At 44.3% G+C, this 17,406-nt stretch overlaps 1 protein-coding gene across 2 annotated transcripts in view; it reads right to left on the bottom strand.

Moving 5' to 3' along the window:
• Positions 1 to 17,406, bottom strand: part of zcchc7 (zinc finger, CCHC domain containing 7) — a 60,824-nt gene that overhangs the window by 2,335 nt on the left and 41,083 nt on the right. For both annotated transcript variants that reach the window (XM_080760554.1, XM_080760555.1), the window contains exons 8-9: positions 375 to 470; positions 151 to 259 (exon numbers count right to left, since the gene is read on the bottom strand). In XM_080760554.1, the coding sequence (XP_080616680.1) occupies positions 151 to 259; positions 375 to 470 (205 nt within the window). The remainder of the gene's footprint in view (positions 1 to 150; positions 260 to 374; positions 471 to 17,406) is intronic.

Genomic DNA, 17,406 nt, shown 5'->3' with positions numbered 1-17,406 from the left:
CTCGTAAAATTTTCTAATTAATTGAGATAGGATTCATTTGATTTTCATGAGCTGTACGCCATAATCATCAAGATTAAAACCAAAAAAGGTTTTAAATACTTCACTTTATGCACAATGAATTGAGAATAATATATGAAGTGTGCAGCATACGTTTTTTTATCCTGTTCTCTCTGCGCTTGATGTCATCTCGTGTGTCATAGTGATTGATGAAGGGGGCGTTGGCATACGTCCCTCTGAACATCCTCGGCTGTGGACAAGCCTGAGAAAAGACACAATGCAAAACGTCGTATACACACACAAACATACACGCATGTGGGGGGGGAAAAGGCAACCAGAAGAAGGTGGATGCAGAGAGGCCACGTGGAAAGACTCACATGGCCAAAGTGTCCTCTTCTGGAGCAGTTGTAGCAGTAGGGAGGCTTCCTCCCTGGGTCGTTTCCTTCTTGCCTCACAGGAGTACCTGCTTTGGACTGAAGAGAATATTGGGTTAAAACAATAAACTTTCCACTGCCAGTAAAGAAGCAGTTTAAAAAAAACAGCCTACTATAAATCTAGACGTGTCTGTCTGTCATATCCGTCTGTAACGCAGCTTTGCTCCTCACTGCCTTGACCAGCTGATCTGCATTTGCACATAGGCATTGACCATTCATTACCATTCATCAGCTATACCTCCAGTCGCCTCCACTACGCAGGTCACAGAATCGGACCACTTGACAAAGTTGATGTAACACGCACATTACGCACACTGTACATCATTTGGTGCTCATATATTTGAACGGGTAAGGACAAGTATATATATATATTGATTGAATACTTTATTATTAAAAACCTTTAAACAGCACAGGGGTACAGTAACATATTTAGGCTAAAAGGAAAAACAACAGAGCATATAAATATTAACACATGTGCATGTGTCATGTCATCAACAAATACAAATACAATATGACTCCACATCATCTTCTAAGCATCGTGATTCGTGAATAACACCTAGGAAGAATCCTAGATCCTAGAAGAATCCTGGGCTACGCCCAAATATGGAGTGTGTTGCCTAACCGCAATGTGTCGTCATGACATCAACTGAGTGAAACAAATCTCTCCGCTCCATATATGGGCATAAAGGGGCAAGAACATATATGGGCATATAATGTACTGATCAGGGATCTCCAAATTTGGGCATAACAGGGACAAAGACTGACAGATACAGAAATCTCCATATGGGCATAAAGGCCCGAACTCTAGTATTATCAAACAGGGCACTAAAACATGATGTCATGTGGCAACCAAGTCTATGGACTTTCATTGTTTGTTTACAGCAGTTAGACAAACTAATGTGTTTGCAGGCGCCCCTCACTTCACACGAGTGTGATTTTCATATATTTGATTTTGTTACACTCATCTTCAAAGCATCCTGAATAGAATGTAGCTATGTAATCAAACTTGATATAAAGTCAAGCAACGTTTTATTTCTGTATTACTCCCCATCATCTTCCAAGCGTCCTGAATGAAATCCAACAGCAGTCTAGCTTTCCCCCTTTCCCTTTCATCTCTCCCACCATTCACATGCTTTCTATTGATACGGCATGGTGCGTATTGTGTGTTGAATATGGCTGCTGATATAAAGCAATGATTATGCTGGCTATAGTTAGGAGCCTGTAATGACCCTGTATGATAAGTAAGTGTCTCTCTGTGTGTGTGTGTGTGTGTGTGTGTGTGTGTGTGTGTGTGTGTGTGTTGGACACAGGGTCCTGTCCCCTATGGGCCAGTGTTCTGAAAGCCTTCCACGCTCCAGTGCCCACAGCAAATATACACTGATAAAGAGAGAGAGAGCGACGAGAGACAGGCACAGTGCATTTACTGCTAATGTTAGACCCTGACTCACACACACAACACAGGCACTCACACGCACGCACGCACAAACCTACAGTAATGCCGTTTGGCACGCACACAAACATCACCACATTGACTCACGTACACACAATTCAATCTCATGCGCATGCACAGTATTTCACTCACACATTCACACAACTCTAATGTCTGGTCTAAGGTGCCTCCTCTCTCTCTCATTACGCCTCCCTCCGATTCCTGATTCCACGATTACAAATGATTTCCTCCGCACGTCATTTTTTAAACATAGCTTTAGGAAACTGCCCTCCCCTGCCCTCTTTTCTTCTCCTCCATCCATTCTCCATCTCTCCTCCATATGCTTCCCTCCTTGCCCCTATCCACCCCCCCCCCCCCCCTCCCCTCTCTCTCTTTTCCGCTTGAGTAGTTTTGCAGCAGAAAGGATGAATGCTATTAGAGCGTCGCGTCATTATCGGGTCAGGCCGGCCGGGCCCATCTCCATCACAAAGGCCAGGAGATCACAGACCTCTCTCACACTCTGTCTCTCTCTCTCTCTCTCTCTCACTCACACACTCACACACTCACACACACACACACACACACACACACACACACACACACACACACACACACACACACACACACACACACACACACACACACACACACACACACACACACACACACACACACACACACACACACACACACACACACACACACACACACACACACACACACACACACACACACACACGCAGGATCACAGTCCCTGTCTCAGGACCCCCTCTTCCCATTCATCTCTCATGTAAATTGGCTGTAGGTCTCTCTCTCTCTCTCTCTCTAACCTTGGGCTCCTCTTATCTTCCAGTGGTCTGATCCAGCACAGAGAATAAACCAAAGCAAGAAATGGAATCCTTTCCTTTTCTCCCATCAACGCCACCAACCTGTGATAGGCGTGTGTGCGTGCACGTGTATGTGTGCGCAAATCTGGGTGTGTCTGTCACAGACAATTATTAATTAGTTTGATATATGTCCATAATTCCCATTTTGCTCCCTCTTCTTTTCTCTTTCTAACATTTCCTATCTGTGCGGGTGCCAGGATAGAGGCTGTGGAGGTACAAAGCAGCTAGAGTGTGTGTGTTAAGAAGTAGTGAAAGTAGAGGATCTACAAGCTCACAACGTGGCCTGATGCGGCACCTGGTTAGCTTGTAGATCTGCTATTTTCACTACTAGATATTCACCGGGCAAATATCTATTTCAATTTTCTATTTTGGGTCCCAGGCTGAAAGGTTTGGGAAGCACTGCAAGCCATTATTTTGGGGGGTCCCTGAATTATTAAAATAATAACAACTACAACTGAATGGCTGGAAAATGGCAATAGCAAATGGAAAGAGTTTACATAGTACACATTGTACATGCATAAACTTTCCTTAATGATTATATCTGCATGGTTTCAGTATTCATTTATGATATATTTTCTCTATTATTAAGATTATTTTTGCAGTCAGTTTGTATTGGGGGTGGGGAGGAGGGGTGGGGCGGGGGTCATGGGCAAAGCATTTACGGGGCGGGGGTCATGGGCAAAGCATTTACGGGGCGGGGGTCATGGCCAAAGCATTTCCGGGGCGGGGGTCATGGGCAAAGCATTTCTGGGACGGGGGTCATGGGCAAAGCATTTCCGGGGCGGGGGTCATGGCCAAAGCATTTCCAGGCGGGGGTCATGGGCAAAGCATTTACGGGGCAGGGGTCATGGGCAAAGCATTTCCAGCCAAAAACGTTGAGAACCCCAGGCCTATAGGGTAGAGCACTGGTTCCCAAACACTGGGTCCAGACCCATTTGTGGGTCATGGGCACATTTTTTATGGGTCCCTTTATTCTTTTGTTTGCTAGATATTTAGTATTACTATTAGTATTAGTATTTCAAAACAAGTCATGCATTAAAAACAAAACTCTACTAAACTAATGTTTAAGAAGTAGTGAAAATATCCGATTTACGGCGTGAGGCAATGCGTTGTTGTGCGTCTAATTGCTTTTTTGGGGTCTTGAGCTAAAAAGTTTGCAAACCAGCATGGTAGAGACTGTGGGGGACACATGATGTGATGTGAGGGACATTGGCTTGATAACTGTACCAGGCATCATGGAAACTAAACCCATGCAGAGAATTGTTGAGGGTGAGTTAAAGTGGTTTATGGCTGGCTGGCTGGCTCTGTGGTGACGCGACAGACACCGACCGGCCCAAATAGAAGAAGAATCCACAGAGCTACAAAGGGATTGGATCTCATCTACAGTGTGTTTGTTCAAGATGAAGCGGTCCATTTCTGGAGACGCTGATAGATACTGGGAAGAGGAGTGGTGGTTTGGTGTGTGTGTTGGGAAGGGGGGGGGAGTGTGTCCTAAGGGCTTGTCTGCATGGACACAGACAGCCACTCATCCGTAGCCTCTCATACATGTGCACACACACACACACACACACACACACACACACACGCACACCTGCGTGCACATGCGTGTAACACACACACTAAAACACATCCACACACACACACACACACACACACACACACACTTTCCCACACGTTGCGTTGTGTCTCTCTAAGCCCTGTTCTCCTCTGCTCCTTGCCTTGGCTGCTGGTGGTAAAGCTGTGTTAATCCTTGGACCAACACAAAGCTCAGACTGTTACAGACTACAATCTGAAGGAGGGCGCGCACACACATACACAGGCTTGTGTGTGTTTGCGTGCGTGCGTGAGCGCGTGTTGGGGCCGTTTGAACAGCAAAGGGTGTGAGTAGGGGCCAGGGCCAGCGGCGGTGTTTTGCATACGTTATTGCAACGATGGGGAGAGGTTTGCATAATGTTACTGGAACCTCAGGGGAACCACTCTGCATGCTTTTATCATAGAAACCAGCCTGCTAACACAACACTAGTGGGCCCATACCAAAACAAACACACCCTTGTGGTGCATGTGTGCTTGTGCGTGCGTGCATGCACGCATGTGTGTGGGTATGTGCCAGTGTGCACTGCACATGTGAGGTTAACACCATCTTTGAAAGCAGCTGTTCATCATTAATAACATAATTCTCTTGAAGGATTGCTTAATTTGTATAACATCCATCCATTTACATATACTGTACATACATGGAAACTATGGGAATATAATCCAATGTTCAGACAAGCCGTCTATTACCACAGACCGGCTGACGGTTCAGAAAATAATCGCGGACCGGCATGGTTGGGGGGGGTGGGGGGGGGGTGGGTGATAGTTGGGAGTCAAGTACCGGCTGCTATATTATTATATCACAACATGTTATATCATTGACCTAAAAAAACAGGCTGTCTGTATCAGAGATTACTTTGAATAGGTGGGAAACCTTAGTTAAAAAGTCATTAAGTCAAATAAGTCATTTTACAATTGGTTGCATGCTGAAAATAGCAGATCTACAAGCTTGTAGATCTGGTATTTTCAGCGAGTTTAAAATTCATTTTAGTCGACTAAATCAACTGTATTAGTTAACTAAAACTAGACTAACGCTAAACATTCCAGGTGACTAAAATGTGGACCAATAGGGACAAACCAATAGAAGCCTATGTAGGAGAGTCATTGGACTGGCCCCATGAAGTGAACTGTCTATACTCTATGGCTCTGGTTGAAACTATAAGGCTACGCTAAAGATACCAAGGATTCAACAGTGACCTCACTGTTGTGCAACACGGAAGTAGCGCGGACTTGTAGCCGGTTATAAACCAGTCAGTGACTGTGACATCACTGGCCAATCCTTGGTGTATTCATGAGAAAATCGCTGTTTGGAAAATCCTGTTATAGGATATAGATTCACGGCCGGGAAAACCTGGAAAAACTCCTTCTGGCGTACCCGTGGTATGTGTACCGTGGACAGTCACCGCTCCGCGTACCTCTGATCTAAAAGACTTCAACCACTTAAAGGGGGGCTGAAATGAAAGCCTATAGGCTGGTTTCAGGTTCTACAGTAAACTACAGTAGGGTAAAAGAAAATGGCAGTCTGCAAAAGGTGGACCTTATACAGTGTCACAGTCCCGCCCCCTTTCATGACGACGCCAAGCCCAGGAAATGAATCCCAATGCATTTTTCCCATAGACATTTCAAAAAGTATTTATTTAAAGACCTTTTAAGCATCGTACGAAGCCAACTCGAGTCGTGACAAATCATGACAACACACACAATATTTTGGACCAAACAAATATTTACAAAGAAGAAAAACAACAAAAAAAAGTGTCGTAACCTGCCGTTTTTTTCTACTTTCTAATTCTTTGTTTGGCCAAAAACATTGTGTTTATTGTCATGATTTGTCACGACAAGAGTTGGCTTTGTCCGCGGCATAAACGTCTTTAAATAAATACTTTCAAAATGAATAATGTGTGTTAGATTTAATGTGCATTGACAATACTGTTGACTGATCATTGGCTTACCTATGGCTCTGGGCGCACCTCAATCTCTCTCTCACACACACACACACACACACACACACACACACACACACACACACACACACACACACACACACACACACACACACACACACACACACACACACACACACACACACACACACACACACACACACACACACACACACACACACACACACACACACACACACACACACAGTTATTAATTATATTAGCTGCAGCTATGTTGCGTATTAGCCCATCGTGATTTTAATCAGCTGTGGTTTTGAACCCGAACCAAAATCAGCCTAGGGGTTGCCACTTTAAGCCCTATATGACACAGTGCAATGTATTGTGAGCTTGTAGATGTGCCATTGTCACAATGTTTGTACAAGTGGGATAGGAGGGTTAGAGCTAGAAGTGGGAAGAGAAAGATGAAGGGTAAGCATGCTGTGGTAAGGTGTGTGTGTGTGTGTGGTGTGGTGGGGTGGGGTGTGTGTGTGTGGGGGGGGGGCTACAAATTAACCAGATGTGATTTCAGATTTTTGATCTCTATTGTGTCTGCCAGTCCACAAAGCCTCAGACCCCAAACCAAAGCCCTAACCCTGTGCTCCGAGTGCAGAGTGCACGTGCGCGCACACACACACACACACACACACACACACACACACACACACACACACACGCACACACACACACACACACACACACACACACACACACACACACACACACACACACGGTGTAATTCCCTGTGGGCCTGTGTTATCTCTTCCCGTCAGTCAGTCAATCAGTGTGAAAACAATCAGGAGGAACCCGATTTCCTCTTTAGACTGACGGAGCGAGAGGGCGAGAAAGAGAGAGAGACAGGGTTGGAGAGAGAAGAATGAGGGAGACAGAGAATCATGACGGGGAGAGGAGAGAGAGAGAGAGAGAGAGAGAGAGAGAGAGAGAGAGAGAGAGAGAGTAAGTAATGGTATGGTGAGACAAAGAATGGACATGGAGTATAATGCTTAATTTTATGTATACTTATTACTTCCACACAATGTGCTGTGTTGTTAGTTTGGATATCAGTTATTTTCAGTGACACCATCATGTATCATGTACACCATCATGTATCATCAGTATAAACTAGGTTGAAGTAGGGATGGGACACTAATCGACATCAGCGTTTATCGTGAAAAAAAAAACGCTCGGCACTGGCAATAAGCGCATCGCAGAGATTTTAATATATCGGGAAATTGTCCTCCGTCATCATAGGACGAATTAACTTTTGTCGAGCTGCAAATTCAGTGCCTGTACTTAAGCCCTCCGTACTCCGAGAGAGCCGTTATTTCACTGCACACAAAGCGATTAGCCAAAAACAGCAGATCTACAAGCTAACAAACGCATTGTGTTGTAGACCGTCTATTTTTGGCAAACGTTGTTAACCACTCGTGCTTCGAGTGTTTAACAACACTGAGATATTTTCATTCTTAAGCATATTTTGATTTTCGTGATATCATTGATCGCAATTATGTTTGCCACGATAATCGTAACGTGTAATTTTCATATGGTCCCATGCCTATATGTTGAAGGGCAGTTAGACCGTATGACAGGTTCCAGGTGGTCCCCAGCTAAATGATGGACAGTGGGTAACGAAATGGACCCTTATAGATATTTTTTCATATAATTGTACGCTCTCAAGAGTTAAATTATTGTTAAACATCTGCATTACTTAATTTACCGGAAGTCTACAAAATAAGGGCCATTCTCGGCCTCACCCCTTTCACATTGTTTATATTACGTTTTAGTTTCCAAGATAGCCGCAGCACCAGGAGGGGGCGGGGCGGAGGTGAGCGGGCGGGATAGGCATATGCCCTTACTAAATCTCGTGAAATGGTGGTCCGTGGCTCAAATGCCGAATAAATGATGGACCTTCATATGAAATGGGTTGAAAACCACTGGTGTAGAGGGGAGGAGGGGGCAAGATGCTTCAGGAATGTAATGATGATGTCATTCAGGCCGTCTTTCAGGCGAGGTCTGGTAATCTGGTCACACTGTGGAAGGATACGTACTAATCTAACAGGGCTATGCGCATGTTCTGTCACACTGTGGAAGGATACGTACTAATCTAACAGGGCTACTACGCGCACGTCCTGTTCACAGAGCTTTCTGTCACTTTCAGAGGCTTCCGTTGTGACTGATGTCACCGAAAAACCCTGTGTTAATCTAGCGGTGTATAAGAGATATGGATTTATTTGGTAATTAAAATACGTTGTACTGCTCAGGCCCGGTGGCTGGCGTAGCAGTCTGGGCACCTATAGGCTGTAATCCGCGTGTCGTGGGTTCGACTCCCGATCCCGATTATCTTTGCTGCGTGTCATCAGCATCATCGGCTGATGACACACACACACACACACACACACACACACACACACACACACACCTTTACAATTTAGGCATTTAATCCAGAGCGATGTACAGTAAGCAAGAACAACACATAATACATCAAACGCATAAAAACAATGAAACTATGAGTACACACTATAGAGTGCTATGTCTACATAAAAATGCTCTAATCTAATTTACAAAAATTGAGCCTGCATAATGTTCATTCCATAGTTTTAGAGCCAGAAGGGAGAAGAGTCTGGGACGTGTGGAGCGTTGTCCCAGCGTTTTTAGTGAATGTTCTTCCAGCTTCCCTGTGTTGGAGTAAGCACGGGTGCGATTTTTGGTCTAACAGTTGAGGAACAGGATCTTGCTTCATTTTGGACCCACCTTGCTATCAAAGAACGCAAGGGTGCTAAATTTCACACACTACTTACGGATTTGGACAGTACACAGTAAGGCTGTACCCTAGCCCTGTTTTTAGGACTCGAACTTCGGCAGGAGTTTTCGAGCTCCGAACCTCTATACTAACCCTATACTTACAGGACATTAACATCACATTTGAGTTCCTTTTGAATGCCTGTCAGATTTCTCTACATAACTGTCTCAGCTGTTGGTGCGCAAATACGCCTTGCATGCCTTTGATCTACGCACAGAAAACATTTTGACGACTTATGCGCACTGGTTGTGTGATTATTAATAACATCTAAACATGTAACATGTAAACACAACATGAACATAGTACTCTTATTATGCATATCGCATTCTCGCCGATAAATATGTTCGAGTTCGGGGACAGCCTTAGTGCACAGCTGACGTTTTCTAATTGTATTTTATTCACGTTTCTCTTTCTTGCATTACGGTATTAAGTTGCAATGGCTCTTTCTCAATAGACATACAGTAATCAGCCAGCGTTGCGCCCAACATTTTCCCCACCCACCCTAATGTAAATCCTGGCTACGTGACTGATGAAAACTGAAGGGGGGATTAGCCAAAATACTCTTTCACACAAATACATACATGCATGCATACAATACTCACACACACACACACACACACACACACACACACACACACACACACACACACACACACACACACACACGTAGGTTAATACCAACAAACAACCCATCAGTAGCCACCAAGCTCAGAACAGTCTCTTTATGGTAGAAATGTGCCTTGCTACCTAGAGCTTTATACAGAGACACCTTGTGCAGAGTGGACCAGCCTTCAGTGTCTCAGTCTACTGTAGAATACAGTGCTGAGAGGCCTTTGACACAGACAGAGGTGAGAGAAGTGGAGAGTCCGCTCCGTACAATGATGAGACAGCAAAAACTGCTTGCTGAAAGGACGTGGATTTAAAGGATTTTCATAGAATGCCTTTTGAATTAAACTCATTCTCAAAAGGGGTGAGAGCGAATGGGGGCAGCAAGCCAGGGGAAAAAAAGATTTAGAAGAAGAAGAAGAAAGGTCAAGTCTCAAACCTACAATTTCATGTTCAGCAGAAAGAATAAAAGAGGGAGATTGCATTGCCCATTACTATTTGATAAAAGTTTCAAACATGAGATTGTAACAACTTGCGGCAGCACAGAAATACTGGCCCATGCATGCGATGTAGAGACGTGATGCACACACACACACACACACACACACACACACACACACACACACACACACACACACACACACACTTTGCAAAGTACTGTACAGGCATCAGCATGCAGTTCTCTATGTGGCCAGTGAAGGGCGCTTTAACACCACACAGCAAGGCTGCTCAACCACGGTAGTTGTCCAGTTGAAATGATCACACAAGAGGGAAAAGCACCAGCCAGTCTTGGTTATGAATATTTTGGCAAATGACTTCCTTGGCGAATTTTGAAAATAGCCACTATTAAGTTAAGGAAGTTGCTGTTTTCTATTTAGCTTGTGTTGCAACTTAAGTGTCAATACTGGATTCGGTTTGGTAAGGTGATTATACTTGGACAAGCATTTTTCTTGAGCAATTTTCCAGATTTACCTTTTATTGTTTTGCCAGAATGTAGGACTCAATTTTCTTTCGAACACATTCCTTATATCCTGCTGGTTCTTGTAGTTACTTTAGCTCTGTTAAACTAAACTGCAGGCAGGAAAACAATGCCCCGTCATGAATCTGAAGCAGATAATGCACCAGTCACATCCAGACACCGCCTTTACATACTAACATGAAATGGGGAAGTTCATTTTGCAGAGGCCGAGTAGCATATCCTGTATTTATATTCCATCCGTTACCTAGATATGCAATCAATTTCACGATCCTCCACCAAAAATAACAAATAGCCAAATCGAACCCAGGTTGAGCTTATGAAGTGGAAAAACATGCATTTTGAAGCACTGGCTTCATAAATTACAATTTAGTTTGTCTCAAATTCAATGGAAGAGTGAACAACAGTCAGGTACGTGGTGACTACTAAAACCTGTATGTACATTGTGGACTACATCTGTGTTCCTGATATTGGTACAATACTCATCCATGATTACATCTATTGTACTGTAGCTGCAAGAATACACTGTTAAGCCACCCATACAGGACATTTAGACTAAACGGCAGTAGACTTTTAACTATCGAAAAGAGAAAACTACAATAAAAAAACCGAATGTAGCTATAATAACTAACAGAAATGTCATGAGATCCTTTCAACCATAAACACTCTTTGTTCTCATTATCCACTTCTAACAACTAGACCCGTGCCCGGCTGTAGAGCACAGAGTCTGTAACGATGGAAGTTGGAGATCCATGCTCCACCCGGCTATGCAATAGCAGTTGTACCCATGTCAGAGTACCCGTTCCACTATATGGAGATTTCTGTATCTGTCTTCCTTTATTTCTATATATGGAGTTCTGTGTCAGGCATGCCCAAATATGGAGAACAGGCCAGCTCCATATAGACCATGGGCCCTGTCCAGAGCACGGTTCTGGACAACCGTGGGTCCGACCGACTCGACACTGGGCATTGCACTCCCTGTGAGGGTGCGGAACGCGTGCGTTGAATTTGAAGTCGGTTCTCGAGTTACATGCATTACAGCCATACACACAGACAGACAGTGAAAAAAGAAAAAAACAAAACAGAGATATAGTAACATCACACTATCATTCCCTCCCCTAACCCCTCCCCCTTAATCATACAACAACAGATGTGGGTGCAGCTTCAGTTCCTTCACCCATCACCGCAAACCAGGCATACTAAATGAACTGGTGGGGGTGTCCACATAAAAACAATTTTTTTTCGGGGACATTCTAAATCTAGCTGAACAAAAGCCTGCGTGAGCAGGAAGCTACAACTTAGTGAATACACACACATGGGAGTTGAAGACTGAGAACAACAGAGTAGATACGCGGAACACAAAGTGAAGGTTTTAGGAAAAATGTGGAATATACACAATGGAAGCTGAAAAGAGCAAGCGCAGGGCTTTTTACAAAGCAACGAAATGAGGAATGAACCAAAAATAGACAACAGAGAATTGCATTAAAAGGACTTCACCATTGTGTACAAAAGGAGAAGGTGGCACCTTTCCCCATAGACGCCCCCAAACAGCCAGTGATAGAAGGCTTACCCCACACCTTACCCCAAGGGAAGTCGATACACACACACGCACACGCACACACGTATTACCAGGAGGACAGGATTCGCTCAATACCCACCACGCCAAACAGAGGGCACGATCAATAAACACACACACATACAGGTGTCACCCTTGCTATCTAAAGAGAAGCCAATCAATGCTCACACAGCGATATACCTGCGCCAATCAGCTGTGTCTGACTGTGTTCATATTCCCTCTTCTCTGCCAGATCTCGCTCATGTCTCTCACCTTCTTTAACCCATTTCGACCTGAGCTCGATTCTACAAATGTCTTCTAAATCCTAACAGTTTTCTGAAAAACCCTGTTTTTCTCAATGGGTGAACATACCCGGCCCTCTGCTACATCACTGCCTCTCCTACTCTCTGTGCGTCCCTTTACGCCACCATGTCCAGATCTCCAGCAGTGGCGATGTTGTGAAGACATGGAATAAAGCAAAAATAAAATCTCAAGACTGAAAATGTGATGAAGATGTTTTAGGCCGACCAGCTGAAGAAATCATGAGATTTCTGAGACCATTCATGTTTCTAAACGTATGTATTCTATTGCTAGTTTGATCACTTCAAATACTCTTTCATCTCAAAATAACCAATGACCGAAAACAGTGGTATATTTTCGGTGCGCAGCATGCTTTCACAGACTAGAAGACATGCTGGCTTCTATGGAATCCAAATGACTGAAATGAGTCGTGGCTCTTTAATTTATGTGTTAAGCCACATATACATTTATACAGCGCAAGCTTGTAAATCGGCCATTTGTGTTATTCGGTGTGGTCAAAGACTCTCTCCTAAAAAGTATGGTAAATTTGACTACCTTGTCCTGTACAAGTGTCCAAAGCGAGAGGCTTCACTTCATGCAACAGCCAGTGGATGGTGCTCTGGTCTGGTCCAAATACAACACACTAGAAGCATGACAGCATCTCACAAGGGGAAAAACACATTGCATGTGGGTATAGAGAGAGAGAGAGAGAGAGAGAGAGAGAGAGAGAGAGAGAGAGAGAGAGACAGAGAGAGAGAGAGAGAGAGAGAGAGAGAGAGAGAAAGAGAGAGAGAGAATATGAGTGAGTGAGTGAGTGAGTGACTATTTATTTTAAAATAGTGAAAATAGCAGATCCATCCATCCATTCATCTTCAACCGCTTATCCGTAGTCAGGTCGCGGGGGCAACAGAGAGCTCAAGACTTCTCTCTCCAGAGCAACATTAGTGACTTCCTCCTGGGGGATCCCGAGACGTTCCAAGGCCAGTGAGTAGATGCATTTCCTACAACTTCCTTGGTCTGACCCGGGGTCTCCTCCTAGTGGGACGTGCCTCGAGGACCTCCCTATGGAGACGCCCGAGAGACATCCTAACCAGATGCCCGAACCATGCGAAGAAGCAGCGACTCTACTCAGCGTCTCTCTCGTGTGACTGAACTTCTCACCCTATCTCTAAGGGAGATGCCAGCCAAAAAAACGAATTTCCACCACTTGTATTCACAACCTTATTCTTATTCTTTCGGTCATGACCCACACTTCATGACCATGAAGTGATCAGAGATCAGCAGATCTACAAAATATTAAAAGTAGTGAAAATAGCAGATCTACAAACGTTTTAAATTTGTAAAAATTGCAGAGCTACAAGCTCACAATGCCTCGCGTTCTTAGGCGTTAGTGACCACGCTGAGCGCTACCTTGTTTTCCTCCAATGACACTTTAGTTTGCTTCAGTACACTAACATGCAAAGGGTGGGGGTGAGTGCGGCCGTGCCGTGCAACCGTGCCGCACGTGCAAGAGAGAGAGAGAGAGAGAGAGAGAAAGGGCTGGAGGGTCCAGAGGAACAGATAGTGCGTAAAAAAACATCACATTCTCCAAAAGCTGTCCTCCAAGCCAAAACCATTTACATGTATTATTGAATTTACTATTAAAAATGACAGAAGCCCAATGAGCTGGAAATGTTACTGCTATACACACCATTAATGGCGCTACTGTATACAGAGTGTGTGTGTGTGTGTGCGTGTGCGTGTGCGTGTGCGTGTGCGTGTGTGTGTGTGTGTGTGTGTGTGTGTGTGTGTGTGTGTGAGTGTGATAGTAGGTAGGTATCCTTTCTTGTAATAAACCCAGAGCTTTGTGGTCTATATTCTGGTTTGGAAGAGTTGGTTAGTCGAGGACCAGGTGCACAATTCACACACACAACAGTGTGTGTGTGTGTGTGCGCACGTGTACGTGCATGCACGCATAGAGGATAAATGGACCCAGTAGCAGGGAGGTCTGACAGAATGCCTTTTCACACCTGGCTGAGCCCAGCGGAAGGTGACAGAGTCACATCTCCCAAAGCGAACACACACGCGTGCACATCCCACAAGCACACGTACACACACACACACACACACCTCACATTGGGGAGTTCAGGGTCATAAGCAGCATCATGAATAAAATGAGACCGTCTTAAACAGAAGGAGCCCTGCGAGGTGTGTGTGTGTGTGTGTGTGTGTGTGTGTGTGTGTGTGTGTGTGTGTGTGTGAGAGAGAGAGAGAGAGAGTAAGAGAACGTATGTGTGTGTGTGTGTGTGTAGGCCCCTAACCCCCACGCCAGTTTGGATCTGTAACGACCTTCTGTTCCCGTGCTTAAATGGCTTAAATACTTCAATTAGACCTGGGTCACAATCCACCACCCGTTAAAGCACAGTCCAACACACACACATACACACATGTGCGTGCGTGCCACAACCAAACACACCTATTCTGGATGCACATATTATATCCCTCAGTCTATCATCAACATGAATTATCTTCTGGTCGGAATTAAATTCTCCTACTTAACAAATAAATGCAATTCCACTTCAATCTCCAACATTGAAGCGTACTGTATGAAAAGTGGTGGGAAAAGTACTCACATTTTGTATAAGCAAGCATGCAATATAGAAATACTCAAAATATACTTAAAGTACCAAAAGTATAAGCTCACAATACGTCGCAATTCGCATCGGCCATTATCAAATATGGCCGAAATGCATATAGCGCTGAACTGTATGTTTAGTAGTAACTAGTAACTAAAGTTTTCAAAAAAATGTAGTGGAGTAAAAGTACTGGAAATGCTCAAGTTAAGTAGTACAAATACCTCACAATTGTACTTAAGTACAGTACTTAATAAATGTACTCAGTTACTTTCCGCCACTGCGTATATGCCTTCTCCCATCCATGCCTCCCTCCCTCCATTATCTCCTGTCGTGCTAGCCTAGCTAACGATGCTGCCTTTTCATTAGACAGCCCCTGCTAATTAATCTCCATAGAGGAGAGTGACAGACAGACAGACCTCCCCTGTCTACACGCACACACAAAGATATATGCAAACACACACACACACACCAACACTCCTTCCCTCTCTCTCCTACTCTCTCGTCCCGCGTGGCGTTGGCAGCCCATTTCATGCTTTATCACGTCTTTTAATTGACAAACAAGCTGCTCTTTTCTCTTAGGCTGAGGTCTATATCACCACTCTGTTCAGGCGCGCGCACGCACACACGCACACACACACACACACACACACACACACACAAACACACAAAAGGAAATGACATCATCCCTTCTGACATACTGTAAGTATGGTTTGTACGACTTTCCACGTTTTCTACATGCTGACATACTGTGTTAACGCATGCATCCATATGTGCAGATCTGTGTGTGTGTGTGTGTGTGTGTGTGTGCATTATGAGAAGAGCAGGGTCTGGGGTCAAAGTAAAGGACCGGAAAATGAACAGGTTTCTCACTCATCTCATGGAGGTAAAGGTCAATACCAATCATAACATATTGATTTTGAGTTGAGTTTCATCTGGGCTCTCCCGTCTTTGAGGATCACGCTGGTTTAAGTCCCTTCCTCCAATTTCCCATTAAATGATAAGTGTGCTTTATTTTCCCCGTTCAACTTAATTCTCCCCAGTCCTGTGCTTCATGGTGATTAGTTATGATCAACATCGCATCACTTCTTTTAATGCTAGACTAGACTACAGTATGTTGCTCACCACAATCCTTCACACTGGTTAGCTTCAGAAATACAGACTACCAAGGTTACTACTCAAGAGAGTCATAAACCATCCACCTTTATCACAGATGAATTGCTAATATTGAGGACATTCTGACCTGGTATTCTGAAAGAAAAGAGTTGTTCGTTTCCGCCCGGACATATTTGCGGTGTGCACATACAGTACATACGGTTTAGCCAATGAGAAAGCCAACTGGACGTCAGCCAATGAGATTTTTTTTTTTTACATTTAGTACATTCATAGTTTGTTGGCGAACTCCAACTATGTACAGGCACTAAGCAAATATCCCGCCAGTGCTGAGATTAGTGCGAAGCTAGGTCCCTACAGATAGAGCATGAAGCTAGGTCCCTATACAGATAGAGCATGAAGCTAGGTCCCTACAGATAGAGCATGAAGCTAGGTCCCTACAGATAGAGCATGAAGCTAGGTCCCTATACAGATAGAGCATGAAGCTAGGTCCCTACAGATAGAGCATGAAGCTAGGTCCCTACAGATAGAGCATGAAGCTAGGTCCCTACAGATAGAGCATGAAGCTAGGTCCCTATACAGATAGAGCATGAAGCTAGGTCCCTACAGACAGAGCATGAAGCTAGGTCCCTACAGATAGAGCATGAAGCTAGGTCCCTACAGATAGAGCATGAAGCTAGGTCCCTACAGATAGAGCATGAAGCTAGGTCCCTACAGATAGAGCATGAAGCTAGGTCCCTACAGATAGAGCATGAAGCTAGGTCCCTATACAGATAGAGCATGAAGCTAGGTCCCTACAGATAGAGCATGAAGCTAGGTCCCTACAGATAGAGCATGAAGCTAGGTCCCTACAGATAGAGCATGAAGCTAGGTCCCTACAGATAGAGCATGAAGCTAGGTCCCTACAGATAGAGCATGAAGCTAGGTCCCTACAGATAGAGCATGAAGCTAGGTCCCTACAGATAGAGCATGAAGCTAGGTCCCTACAGATAGAGCATGAAGCTTTTCTGCACGCCTCCTGAGCAAAGAGACAGGAAGAATTGTTTAATACTCTTAGCTGAGTATGCTGTGATGCCTAATGACATCTAAATGTACCAGGATGTGTCCAAATGTGTTAAATAACATTGTAAAATGAAAATGATAACATTAAAAGGGTTGCGCATCAAA

Source organism: Protomyctophum bolini (assembly GCF_963924005.1).
Source record: "Protomyctophum bolini genome assembly, chromosome: 3".
Taxonomy (NCBI): domain Eukaryota; kingdom Metazoa; phylum Chordata; class Actinopteri; order Myctophiformes; family Myctophidae; genus Protomyctophum; species Protomyctophum bolini.
Note: the sequence above shows the minus strand (reverse complement) of the source record. Positions and strands in the feature narration are given on the sequence as shown.